Here is a 14,549-nt window from a genome sequence, read left to right as displayed (position 1 = left end):
AGCTTATCAAAACATATTTAAAATTACAAAAGTTTCTATGATTATTTTTTAAAAAATTCCCTATACAAATTCCTATTTTTATGACGTGGCAAGGTTATTATTTAAAGAAGATATTTGGTCCAATTAATAACCTAATCAGTACTAGATTAATGGTTAGTTATACTTATACATCATTTTCTTTAGTTTATTGATTTAGATTTGTTAATCTTAATTAGTTGAATTTGAATTACATGCATAAAATTAGACCCATTTTTTAGCTTCTGGTTTGTTTTTTTTTAATAAAAGAAATAAATTGGCGAATTCTTTTAATTTGAAACAAAGTACAAAGCTGTCGTCGTCCTCTTTGACGTTGCCAATTCTTTACTTCTTTCTTTCCAGTTACCTCGACTCCTCTGTTCGACAAGCTTCGGAGATCGCATCATCCCTTGCTTCCTCTCTTTCTCGTCTGCTGGATCCGGTGGAGTTCCCCTTCCCCTGACTCATGGCGAGGCGTTACGACAGCAACCCCTTCGACGAGGAGGAGGACGTCAACCCTTTCTCAGTGAGTCGGCTTTGTTTCCATCGTTCCTTCTCGTCTAACTTCTGCTACGAATTTTCTTGTTTGATGAGTTGCTGGATCTGATGTGACTGCGGCCTTTGTTTTGTTTTGGGCAGATTACTCTCTCTTGTTGATTCTCGTGATTAGTTAGTTCTGAGGGCGTTTTCGATTTCTCTATCTAGGGTTGCTGTTAGGTCAAAAGTTAGTTTTTTTAGTTGTTATCGTCTATTTCAGTGCAACGAATTTTTTGTTTCCATGTATGATTTTTTAGCTCGATTTAGTGCTAGCGCTATAAGATTCGTAATGTATGATGAATAATTGTTTGAGTCGTAATTCTTGACTCCAATTTGAGTACTTGTATAACACGTAGATCAGGGCAGATGCTAATTTGTTGGCTTTTACCTCGTGACCTTGGACTGTCTACAGTCTATACGCAAAAATTTTCCCGCATCAGTTGCTGCAAAAAGAATTATTATTACTGCCAACTATCTAGATAGTAAAGTGCTAACTAAATGCTGTATTAGGCTATCGCAAGATCCAATAATTTTCTATTGATGCAGGTTATATGTCTAATCATACTCTTTATTTTCTAGTTAAATGACATTGAATTTAGTCTGGAACAGTTTATCCACATAATTGATATTATACAATTTCTCTTTCAGGAGAGAGCACTTCTCAGTTCTCAGTGAAGCTTTGTTCACTGGCATTTGTCTGTCAGTGATGTAAATCATACATTGCTAAATGCATATGTCAGGCATTTTAGCTAGATTCAGTAATCTTCTCCATTTCTGCACCTTCATACATATGTTTGCATGTGTTTGTGTATTCACTGATTAACTTTCTAATGAAAATGGCATTTAATGCATAGGTGTTAGGCACAGCAGGATTGTACCACTATAAAAGAAATAAACAAATCACAGGTCGATAGCACAATATGATAGTACTACTATAAGATAAAATAAACAAATTACAGGTCAAACACTCAAAAGACACCAACTTTAAACAGATTCAATGAAGTCCAGTCTCCGTTCATAGGCGCCAATTTAGAAGGAAAAAAAATTAAATCAAACTTAACAAAATTTTTACTTGTGGGAAGATTACTGATTATGGGAATATTCTGGTTGGTTCTATAAAAATTCTTCAAATTGTTATTTGACTCAACCAGTTTGAAGTGAAACACTATCATAGAGATAATTATCTGAATTTCACCTTGATAGTCAGTGTTATCATAGCTTGAAAATTTATAGTAATTTTAGTGAAGGTTCATTCTAAACTAAAATAACTATGATCAAGATATCCTTTATGTACTTGGATATAGTTTAATTATTGGAATCACAAATGAAGAGTTTATCTTCTCAATGGCACCAACTTAGTTTTGGTAAAAAATTTTTTACTATTATTTTTTGATTATTATTTTCAAGTTATTCTCATTCACTAATTTAATATTCAACTCTCCAGAATTCAGCAAGTGTTCCTCCTGCATTAAATTCAAGGTTAACACCACTCTCTCCTGAACCTGCTGATTTCTACAATGACCGTGGTCTTGGTGCAACAATTGATATTCCTATGGATACAACAAAGGTACAAAGAGATGATGTAATTTTCGCTGAGTCATATTAACAATAAGATCAAACTAATCCATTGTTATTTTTGTGGGTTTGTTCATAAGGGACAAGTTATTGAGCTCCTTGCCATAAGCTTGTTTGCCTTTCAAATTTTCAAACAGACTCTTGTGTGTGTGTCTGTGAGGAGGAGTTACCTCGTCCAAGACAACACTGCATGTACAATGCTGGTGGTTTTTGCCAGATTGTATTGAATGATTGCATTTGCTTGCTTAGTAGCAACCCTTTTATATAGAGCATTTTACATCATTATAGGTTTTGAGAGAAAACAAATATATCTTTGACCTTTCCATTTTAAACTGCAAAGAGGGATATTGAAAAGAAATACAAATTAGAAAGCCCTAAGTTGTTCGCATTTGTCTGAGTAACCATTAACATTATTTTTCTTTCGTTGTGTGGATACTTTGATCTAAGTTTATCTTTAACCACTCTTGATGGAAATCACACAGACTTGATTGCATTATCAGCATAGTAACCTATGCTATAAGGAAAGTAACTTTGTTGGTATTATAATTTATATTGGCTATTGTATTCTGGAGTTTCTGTGGGATTTTAGTTATTTACTATTCCTGCATTTATCGTATGATGTAGGATCTCAAGAAAAGGGAGAGGGAACTGCAGGTCAAGGAAGAAGAGCTAAGTAGGAGGGAAAAAGTACATCCTTGACTGAAATGCTTCTACATACTATTTATGTAAATACTCCTCAAACTTAGTTTGCCTAATGCCTTCCTTTCTCATTCTGTCTTTTTATAGTCAATTCTAAACGTAAATATGAAATATGTTATGATTCAACAAAATTTTTCCATCACGCTTGTAATTTTATCCTTTATTTTAATTTATATATGTGCTCTTATGTTATCATGCTATTTTTTTGGTGGGTGGTTTTATTTTTCACTATTTTCGCTGATACTTTTCTGCTTTTGGATCATATATTACTTGTTGAATTACAAATCTAAAAATTAGGCCCCTTTTTTTTGACAACTTAAGCTTTAGGATATATTATCATCAGTGGTCTTAACATTTGTCATAAGTCAATATTATTCTTATAATATTTTCTCTTGTTTAATCACTCATCATGGGACTGTTTATGCAAATCTTCTGTATTTTTTGGCTTGGACTTTTTCCAAAGTAGTCCCATGATTTAAGTTTAGTCAAATTTTACAGTGAGGGTGAGATTAAACCATAAATCTAAAATTGAGTTCCTTCCTAACAAAAGATTTGGTAAGTAATCATTTAGTCAAATCTTAACAAGTTATACCTGATTACTTCAACAACAACAACAACAACAATAACAACAAAGCCTTTTCCCATTAGGTGGGGTCGGCTATATGAATCCTTTTACGCCATTGAGCTCTATCTCCTATTATATCATCATCTATATTTAAATAAATTTTATCTTGTTTTATTGTTCCTAACCAAGTCTTTTTTGGTCTTCCTCTTCCTCGTTTGATATGCATGTTTATCATAGTTTCGCATCGCCTAACTGGAGCATTTATTGGTCGTACATGTCCGTACCATCTTAAACGTGTCTCTCGGGGTTTTTCCTCAATAGATGCAACTCCGACTTTCTCTCTAATGCTCTCATTTCTTATTTTGTCCATCTTCGTATGCCCACACATCTACCTTAACATCCTCATCTCTGCAACTCTCATCTTCTGCTCATGTGCTCGAGTCATAGCCCAACATTCAGCTCCATATAACATAGCAGGTCTAATTGTGGTTTTATAGAACTTACCTTTAAGTTTAAGAGGTACTTTACGGTCACATAAAACACTCGACGCTCCCCTCCATTTCACCCATCCTGCTTATATTCTATGTAAGACATCTCTCTCAATCCTTCCATTATTTTGTAAAAATGATCCTAAATATTAAAATCTCTCGGTTCCAGGCAACTCGTCCTCTCCTATTTTAATAATTGTTTCATTACTTCTAATATTGCTAAACTTAAATTCCATATATTCTGTCTTTAATCTACTAAGCTTAAAACCTTTCCCTTCTAGTGTTTCCCTCCAAGATTCGAGCTTAGCATTTACTCCTTCATGTACCAAAATAATATCATATGCAAACAACATGCACCACGGTACTCTGTCTTGAATGTGCGCAGTGAGTTGGTCCATAATTAGTGTAAAAAGATAGGGACTTAGAGCTGATCTTTGATGTAACCCTATCTTTATTGGAAATGCTTCAGTTACTCTGTTTTCTAGTCGTTACATCCTCATACATATCCTTAATTAGTTCAATATATGCTACGCTAACACCTCTCTTTTCTAAAATTCTCCATAATTTCTCTTGGGACTCTATCATACGCTTTTCTAAGTCAATGAATACCATGTGTAGATTGTTTGTTTCGATATTTTCAATTAATTGTCTAAGAAGATGTATAGCTTCTATTGTCGACCTTCCTGAACCCAAATTGATTTTACGTCACTGTGGTCTCTTTCCTCAATTTTTTTTATTACTTTTTCCCAAAGTTTCATAGTATGACTCATTAGTTTAATACCCTATAGTTTGCACAATTTGATCTTCCTTATTCTTATATAAGGAACCAGAGTACTTATCCTTCATCGATCGACATTTTTTCGCTTTCAATATCATGTTAAATAATTTTGTAAGCCATTCAATACCTTGTTTCCTAAGCACTTCCATACCTCCATCGGAATATCATCCGGTCCAACGGCTTTTCCATTATCCATCTCATTTAAAGTTTGTTTTACTTAAGTTTGAATTCTACGATAAAATTAAAATTTCACGCTCATTTGACTTAATTAAATTACCTAAGTTAAGTTGATCTCCTAAATTCATTAAAAAGTTGATGAAAATACCTCTTCCACCGCCTTTTTATTTCTCCATTTCTTAATACCCTATTACATTCATCTTTAATACATTTTATTTGGCTAGATCTCTTGTTTTCTTTCTCTCACTTTAGCTATTCTATAAATATCTCTTTCCCTTCTTTTGTATCCAATTTTGATATAACCGTTCGAAGTTTCATTTTTTGCTTCACTCACTACTTTCTTAGCTTCTTTTTGGCTATTGTATATTTTTAAGTTTTCCTCATTCTTACAAATATATAATTCCTTATAAGCTATTCGTTTTTCCTTTACTTTCTACTTTCTCATTCCACCACCAAGATTCTTTACTTAATGGTACCCTTTGACTCACCGAGGACACTCTTAGTTACTATTTTCAACTTTGATACCATCTTATCCCATGTTGTATTAGAGTTATCGTATATTTCACCTAATGCTTGTACTTCTACCTTCTCCTTAAATATATGTTGCTTCCCATCCTTTAACTTTCACCACTTAATTCTAGGAATTACATATATTTTCTTTCTATTGATACTATGTTTGAGACGTATATCCAACACTACTACCCTATGTTGGGTAGTTAAGCTTTCTCTAGAGATGACTTTGCAAGCTTTACAAATCTTTCTATTCTTCTTCCTAACCATAAGAAAGTCAATTTGCGATTTATTATTCCCACGTTTGAATGTGACTTAGTGTTCTTCTCTTTTCTTAAAAAACGTATTAGCTAATATAAGGTCATATGCTATCGCAAAATCTAATATAGTTTTTCCTTCCTCATTCCTCGTTCCAAACCCATAACTCCCATGTTCTCTCTCATATTCCTCATTTTTCACTCCGACATGCCCATTTAGATCACCTCCTATTAAAATCCTTTCATTTGGTAGAATATTTTGTAATATTTCATCTAAGTCCTCCCAAAACCTTGATTTGATAGCTTCATCTAATCCTACTTGTGGTGCGTATACGCTAATTAAGGTCATAGTTTTTTTCGCCACTATTATCTTAAGGGTTATAATTCTATCCCCTTTTCTAACTACTCTTACAACTTCATCCTTTAACAAACTATCTACAATAATACCTACTCCATTTCTTGCTTTACTCTTTCCAGTGTACCATAACTTAAAACCCGAGTTCTCTATCATCTTTGCCTTCTCACCTATCCATTTTGTCTCTTGTACACACAAAATATTAATTTTTCTCCTAATCATCATATCTACTACCTCCATTAATTTACCGGTGAGAGTTCCTATGTTCCATGTTCCAAATCTTAGATTATTAGTTTTTCTATCATATTTGTTCTTATCTAACCGATGGTGTGAGAACTCTTGCCTATTTAACACTACACCCAAGTTCTCATGGAGATGTAGCGGTCCTTGCTGAGACATTTCAGTTGGACCCTGTAACGCGAACTCTTGCATATTTATCACTACGCCCGAGTTCTGGAGATGTAGCTGTCCTTGCCGAGACGTTACAGTCGGACCCTGCAACGCGTTCCTTCCGGGGAACAACCTAGCATTAGCACAATAGTTTAATGGATTCATTCATGAAATATTTGTCATAGTTTGACGCTGGCTGGCAACTTAACGCAACCCTCCTCCTTTATCCGGACTTGGGACCGGCCATGACCGGTCATCATGGGTGTAGATTAATTGTTGAGATTAATCTACCTGATTACTTGTTGAGATTAATTTGTGTAGATTAATGTTGATCAAGATTGGGAAAATCTGTAGTTCTACTCTTTGATGATTGCTGTTTTATCATAATTTTGCATCACAGCTTTCTCCTATTCTCATTTTTTCTGCAATGTAGGAACTTAAACGTAGAGAAGATGCTGCAGCACGAGGTAACACTTTCGTCGTCTCCTGTTTTCTGATGGATTGGTTTTTATATTTTATTTTAAACCACATTTAATAAAGATGAGGTGATCTTTTCATTGGCAGCTGGTATCACTATCGAGGAAAAAAATTGGCCACCATTCTTTCCCATTATTCATCATGATATTGCAAATGAGATACCCATCCACTTGCATAGATTGCAGTATTTTGCGTTTGCATCCTTGCTAGGTATGCTTTGGGTTCTACTCTTTGATATGTTCTATTTAGGCATCGTCTGGCTTCACTTATGCTGCAAAACTATTATTACAGTGCAAGAAATAAGTCTGATACCATCATGGTATAATATTCATTTTTCTTCTTTTATGTTCATGAGTTTTGATTTTTTTTGTCTCAGAATTGTGCCACATAGCAAGCCTTGCTCAGTTAGGGAATGATTGATAGCCATTTAACATTTTAGCATATGCCTATCATCAACTACCTAAAATGGTTGGAATGAAATCTAATTGCGAATTGATGGCACAATACTGCAGACTGCTTGAGTGCTTGGCAGATTGTGTATGCATTCTTGTGGATAATATCCAAAATTTTCTTGATGCAATTTTTTTGCTCTATGCATGTTATTTAGTTTAGATATGTTCACTTTCTCGTGCTATTTTTCATTTGCAAACTGCAACTTAATGGCCACAAAGGTTTTTGACAACTCAAACTTGTGATTCTTGAAAGCACATATGCATCTGATTGTTTCCTCTCTGAAGTTATTGTGCAACCGTATCTTATATTGCTCCTATGATGTTTGGCCTGGACGAAGGAATGGAGATTTTAGGAAAGTGAAATTGCTCAAATTTCTGTATGGATACTGGAAGAACCTTGGAATTAGGAATACCTGATTAGGCCACAAATAAAGAGAGTTACATTTTGGACCTCCACTATGATGCAGAAGGCATGCTATGGAAAATGGACTTCTATATTATCTTAATTCTCAGCATGCATGCATTCAGGAAAGTCTACAGTTAGTTAACTGGTTAAATGCTGAAGTCACAGGAAATCATATCCTATACAACTACTTGATTGATATGAAATGCAAATGAAATCAAGAATGTAATTGGGTAGAATGACCCAGTCTGGTTACGCCGCTAGATTGTCAACTTAGAATTTACTACTATGTCACGCCCACTATGATTGTCAATTTATTATTTGCAATATCTTACTATTTTATTAAAAATCTCCCCCCTTTACTAACTAACTTTGGTGAAGCCTAAAATGAATTTACGTTACTGTCCTTTTTTCTATTCACACTAAAAATAATTTCAAGGTTTATTAGTAATTTTCTTTGGTTGTTTTATATAAAAAAATATAGTTCTCTTTAATTCCACATCTTAGAATTGACAACACTATGATCAAAGAAGCTTCTATAAATATTTTAGGCCGACGATGTTAAAAATATACTTTTCTTAGTTTCTTTTATTAAGATAAGTATAATATTAAATTAAAATAATTTTTTGCATAGGGAAACTCATTACAATAGTTTATTGCTGGGATTCTCTAACGTGACACTAGAAAATCCAAATAATTCGGATTTTCAAAGACCCAAATAATTTATATATTATTATATTACACACGTAACGCGTGTGTACGATCACACTAGTTATTATTAAATTCCTATCTTTTTAATTAACCTAGCAATTACATTCAACATAAGCAGAATGCCTCCGCTGCAAATTGGTATGCATTGCTATGTCCTTTCTGTTTCAGGATTCTCTTTATTTGTGGTTAATCCCTGGTTTTGAATTCTTCTTTTGATGTAAGTTACTCAAATTTTATATACTGTCTAGTACACATAGATATTTAGTGAAGTTGCTCCTTAAAAGGAAATTCATTTTGACAGGTTAATCTTGTACTACTGAGTATAATGCCAATGTATTTTTGTCTCTATGTTCTTGAAAAGGTCTGTAGTTCAGCATTTTTCTTTTCTTGCAGGTTTAACTGCATGCCTATTTTGGAATATTGTAGCTGTCACAGCAGCTTGGATTAAGGGAGAAGGTGTTGATGAAATTTGGTTTTTTCCTATGATTGACATGGTTGATTTGTGTAGTGAATCTTGTTATATGTCAATGTTGCTGATTTTGTTTGACTTCTGGTTAGGTGCCACAATCTGGTTCCTTGCAATCATCTACTTCATTTCAGGCGTACCTGGAGCTTATGTATTGTGGTATAGACCTCTTTATCGTGCTATGAGGTACCATCCTTTAACAGATTTGCTTCTCAAGTAATTTTTTTCCCCTTGTAATTATAGTTTCACATCTGGGAATAATATCACTTGTAACATATTCCACGACACATTCATGCTTGTTAGCTACTTAACAATTTTGTTGAGTTTAAGATGGTTTATACCAGACGGGATAGCGATTATCCGAGGACTATTGAATTCGTTGATTCACATACGAATACCGAAAGCAATCTTCTATAACCTGTTGATTCAAAGACAATACTAGAAGATAAAAAGAAATCAAATGGTACTGCCGAAAATATTATTAAACTAAAAAACTTTTCTTACATCAATTAACAAGAAGCTTATATCGACCCAAAATCCTAACTTGTAAAAATTAGAAATTATCAAAAATATCCTAAGAACTAAAAAACCCTGAAAATTACTAAAAATAAAAATTTACTAAAAATAATAAAAAAAGATCCAACGAATCCTCCTGTACTGGGTTGAAAAAAACTCATCCTCGAATTTAGAGTAGTGTGAGGTGATAGCATAGGAAGATTATTGGACATCAACTTGATAAAATCTACTGACGTGGACTTTGAGAATTCTCATCGATCTGCTGACAAGCATGACACTGTGGACTGCTCTTGTCCATCTTCGCGTCCCTCAAACACTTCTCCACCAGCACTATGTATTTCTTGAACGGGTCCATGTTGAGTTGCTCAAATCTAGTTCGGGTGATCATGGGGTAGAAGCCGATGAACTTAGAGGGCTTCTTGATGAAGTCTTTGAGGTGTCGTTTCTCAAGATATTCCACTTGATCCTCCTTGAGGAAAAGAGTTGCCTCTTCCGAGGTTCTTAACAAGTATATCATGAGTTTTGTTTTCATACTGAATATAATGTTGTAGGCACTCATATAGTTAAATGCAATTGTAAGAGCATGATAACAGACTGTGATTTGAATTGATCAGGACCGAGAAATCTTTCATTCTTTTTCAATGTTTCGTGAAAATACCGTAGTGTATATTTTTGTTGGATTTAATATCCCTTAAGGTGGACTCACATGTGATTTAAGAGACTTGCGATACCGAAACCCGTTAAGTGATCTAACTTAAGGTTATTGCGTTTTGGGTTATTAGATGTGAGTTTAATGTGTAGAACCCCTTAGTCCAATCCGTTGTTATCTATGGGCTGATAACGGATTAGATTCCTATGTAAAGGGGAGGTCTCCAAGGGTTTAGAGCATCATCTTGACCTAGTTGTTCTCCATTGACAAGAAGCTTTTTGGCGCCGTCATCTCTTAAGCCCCTTGGAAGATCTTCCCCGTTTGCTTTCACTTCTTCTTCTTCAAGATCTTCCAAATGATGCTAAAGGACAAAGACATGGGCTCTTCAATCAGGTTCTTTATCTATTATGCTTTCTTATATTATGTCATGTTTACGACATAACTAGATCTTGATTAATTTATTCTCTTTTGATTTATTTGTTCTTAGAAATCATGAGGTCTCTATCAATTGGTATCAGAGCCACAAGTTCTGTTTCGTCGTTTTCATTAGTAGTAAAGTTTAAGTTTTTCGTCGATTTGTTATTTGTATGCTAGATTAAGTTTTCCTAGTATATTACAATTTTTGATCGTTGAAAAATAATGTAAGGGAAAATCTAGGATAACGTTGTGTTTATGTTTTTCATATTTTCCATGAAGAACAATACGTTTTCCATGAAAAATACGAAGAACAGCTATTACCGCTACCGTTTCTCCAAAGAAAACCATTGTATGAAAATTAGGGTTGACGACATGCCTTCTTTTTTTTTAAAGAAAAAAAAATTACATAACACTGTTTTAAGAAACAGTGCAAACAAAAAAAAATATTGTTTCAACACGAAACAATGTTTCATGCAGAAAAAATGAAACAGTGTTTCATGCTTAAAAAAATGCTGTTTTCATTTATGTTTCAACGTAAACAGTGCAAAGAAAAAAAAAACTTAATACAATGATTAAGTTTATTGTATTAAACATTCTTTTCCCTCTTATCACTATTTCAACGTGAAACCGCATTAAACTTAAAAAAAAAATAGTGTTACTGTTTACGAAAAATGCATTAAATAAATTTTAATGCAATGATTAAGAGATTAAATAGTATTAAATGATGCTATTTAATTATAGAACTTAAAGGAAGTTTACCTTTCTTAAGGAAAGGTTCTATAATAATCATGTAGTCGCATACAATAGACTTTCAAATCGATTGAGATAATTAATTGGATCATACCAATCGATTACCATAAGGTATCAATTGATTAATAATTTTGTGTTGTGAAGATTGATTAAGTAATTTCTGTTCGAATTAAGTTCCTTCTACTAAGTTGAACTAATGTGTCGGCTCAAAGGAAGACATCTTAGGTAGTTTTAGTGCATTTTGTGTTGGTAGACGTATATCTATGCTAAGAGTAATCGACCCATAGGAATGTTACTTTTATGCTAGATATATGCACAAGGTAGCTTACAACTATGGAATGAAAATATTATTTTGTTCAGATCATGCACAAAATATATCAGCCCCAAAGGAAGACATTATGTGGCTGATTAAGGTGGTTGTGATCTATGAACTAAAATATAACTCATATAAAGTATCATATGATATGCATATTAGAGAGTACGACTAACAAATTGTATTTTAGTTTATAGAATAAAACACAATGTTATATTTTGTATCTTATAGAGAGCCTATATATACGCATTTAATTTTTTTTTATTTGTATAATTTTATATTGTACATGTTCTTGACTTTAGTTAAATCGTGAGCTTAAATAATTTTTCTTTTTAATTTTAATGCAATCTGTAACTGTCAGTATTAATAACATCCCAATATTAATTGATTCAAATTTGGCTAAATGGAACAATACGTGATCGTAGTCTTAGGTTGCATGGACAGACTATGCATTGAGGAATGATTACCCTACACCTTTAACCAGTGCTAGCACTATAGAGGGTTGAATCTTACCTGTAGGAGAAATCAAATTGCATGTGCTTGAGTATCATGAGACTTTCCATACTGGCATCAATAAAGGGTATAATAACAGAGGGAAAAGATGCTAGGAGTTTCTTGGACCAATTGAGAGATCGATTCTCTTCAAATGAAAAGGTCGAGATTACCACACTTCTTGCAAAGTTGGTAACCATGTGGTACAATGATAAAGAAAATATAAGGGAGTACATTATGTAGATGTCCAATATAGTGACAAGTTTGAAAGCACTAAAACTCGATATGTTTGATGGTATGTTAGTACATTTCGTCTTGATGTCTGCCTGCACAGTTCATTGCTTTTAAGATATCATATAATACTCAAAAGGAAAAGTGGACATTGAATGAGCTCATTGCTCAATGTGTGCAAGAGGAGGAAAGAATAAAGATTAAGACATCCGAGAGTGCTCACTTAGTATCTGGTTCTTAAAGTACAAGCAAGAAGCGAAAGAGGATCAATAACAAAGGAAAGGGAAAACAAACTGCAGATTCTGGAAGCAATGACCAGAAGGAGCACAAGAAACAGGATATAGAATCTACTTATTTCTTTTGCAAGAAGAAAGGTCATATGAAGAAAGACTATCTCAAGTATGTCAACTGGCATGTAAAGAAGGGTAAACCTCTCAATTTTGTTAGTTCATAAGTCAATTTAGCTATTGTATCCACTGACATTTGGTGGATAGATACCAGTGCTACTACTCACATAAGTGTGGCATAGACGTTTAGAACATATATACAAGCAACGCTTAGAACAGTTAATGTCACATAGAATTCTCGATTCCCTTGACAGGTTAGACTTTAATGTCTGCATAGTGTGTTAAGGGGAAAACCATTAACAAAAGGAACAGGGTGTTAGCCGTTGTAGTGACGTTTTACAGCTAATACATACGGACATTTGTAGACCATTTCTTAAGGTGTATTGGAATAGACACATATTTTATTAGCTTTATAGATAACTATTCCAAATTTGACTATCTGTACCTTACTCATAAGAAGTTGCAATCTTTAGACATATTTAAAATTTCCAAAGCTGAACTTTAACTAGGTAAGAAAATTAAAATCGTTTGGTCTGATCGTGACGGTGAATATTATGGTCGATGTGATGGATCAGGTGAACAACGTCTAGGACTTTTGCGAATTATTTTGCTAAGTGTGAGATTGTGCTTCATTATACCATGCTTGGTACTAAATGTCGCAATCGTACCCTAAAAGACATGGTAAAAAGTATGATGACTTTTACTTCTTTACTAGAGTTTATTTGGGGTGAAGCACTCAAAATTGCAATTTACCTACTCAATAAAGTTCCTAGTAAGGCAGTAACTTAAATCCCATTTGAGATGTGGACGTGTAGGAAGCCTAGCATTAGGCATTTACACGTGTGAGGTTGTCCAGCTGAAGCTAGGCCTTACAGGTCTAATGAAAGGAAACTAGATTCAAGAACGGTTAGCTGTAATTTTATAGGTTACTCTGAGAAGTCAAGACGGTATAGATTTTTTGATCTCTCTAATAAATCCTTCTTGGAAACGGGAAACACCAAGTTCATTGAGGATAGTGGGAGTGATAAGATTAGGGAAGTATCTTTTGAGGAATGTGTTGACAATCCTCCTATGGTCACTACTAGTGCGATCAATAGCGGTGTGGTTACCATACCGCACATTATGGGTATCACACATCCCGTGAGCGTAGTGAACGAAGATATTTCCATGACATCTCTAATACAATTGGAGGAGTCTGCAACTGAAATTGAAGTATTACCTCATATTGATTAGCAAGTACCTCAACCACCTCAAACACAAGTGCTTTTAAGGTGATTCACAAGGGAACAGAGAACCACGAATTCTCGTGATTATGTTTATCTCCAAGAGTATGCTTTTGACATCTTTCCAAGAAGTTAAACAATGCTCTAACTTTAAAAGGTGGATTAACGTCATGCAAGAAGAGTTGAAGTCTATGGCAGATAAAGATGTTTGAGAACTTGTCTAATTGCCTAAGGTAAGAAGCCAGTTGGTTGTAAATAGATATTTAAAACCAAACAGGATTCAAGGGGCAATGTCAAAAAGTATAAGGCTCGTCTTGTTGCCAAGAGATTTACTCATAAAAAGACATTGATTATAAGGAGACTTTCTCATCTGTGACATTTGTAGCTCATTATGATTTGGAGCTACATCAAATGGACATAAAGGCTGCATTACTTAGAGACATAGAGGACTCTATAGATGGTGCAACTAGAGAACTATGAGTCTAAGGACTCAGAGCACCTAGTATGTAGATTAAAAAAGTTCATTTATGGTTTAAAGCAGGTGTCCTGTCAGTGGTACCGAAAATTTGGTCAAGTGGTTACCTCATTTGGATTTAAGGAGAACCCCATTGATCAATGCATATATGTTAAGTTGGAGCAAGTTTGGTATACTTGTTTTGTACGTGGACGATATATTATTTGCAAGTAATAATAAGAGTTTGCTACATGAAACCAAGTCATTTCTATTTGGTAGTTTTAAAATGAAAGATCTTAGTG

General features: G+C 34.0%; 1 protein-coding gene across 2 annotated transcripts in view; it reads left to right on the top strand.

Moving 5' to 3' along the window:
• The first annotated feature begins 339 nt into the window (after positions 1–339).
• The window catches only part of LOC122051724 (secretory carrier-associated membrane protein 2-like), a 52,983-nt gene continuing 38,773 nt past the window's right edge, over positions 340–14,549 (top strand). Inside the window, exons 1-7 of one of the 2 annotated variants that reach the window (XM_042612972.1) lie at positions 340–541; positions 1,997–2,119; positions 2,752–2,814; positions 6,780–6,813; positions 6,911–7,033; positions 8,783–8,845; positions 8,948–9,041. In XM_042612972.1, coding sequence (XP_042468906.1) covers positions 482–541; positions 1,997–2,119; positions 2,752–2,814; positions 6,780–6,813; positions 6,911–7,033; positions 8,783–8,845; positions 8,948–9,041 — 560 coding nt within the window. In that variant the 5' untranslated portion in view covers positions 340–481. Of the gene's footprint in view, positions 542–1,996; positions 2,120–2,751; positions 2,853–6,779; positions 6,814–6,910; positions 7,034–8,782; positions 8,846–8,947; positions 9,042–14,549 lie in introns of those variants that run through there. The other variant, XM_042612974.1, reaches the window with a different exon arrangement.

Source organism: Zingiber officinale, chromosome 3A (genome assembly GCF_018446385.1).
Source record: "Zingiber officinale cultivar Zhangliang chromosome 3A, Zo_v1.1, whole genome shotgun sequence".
NCBI classification, from domain to species: Eukaryota; Viridiplantae; Streptophyta; class Magnoliopsida; order Zingiberales; family Zingiberaceae; genus Zingiber; species Zingiber officinale.
This window is presented reverse-complemented; position numbering and strand designations above follow the sequence as displayed.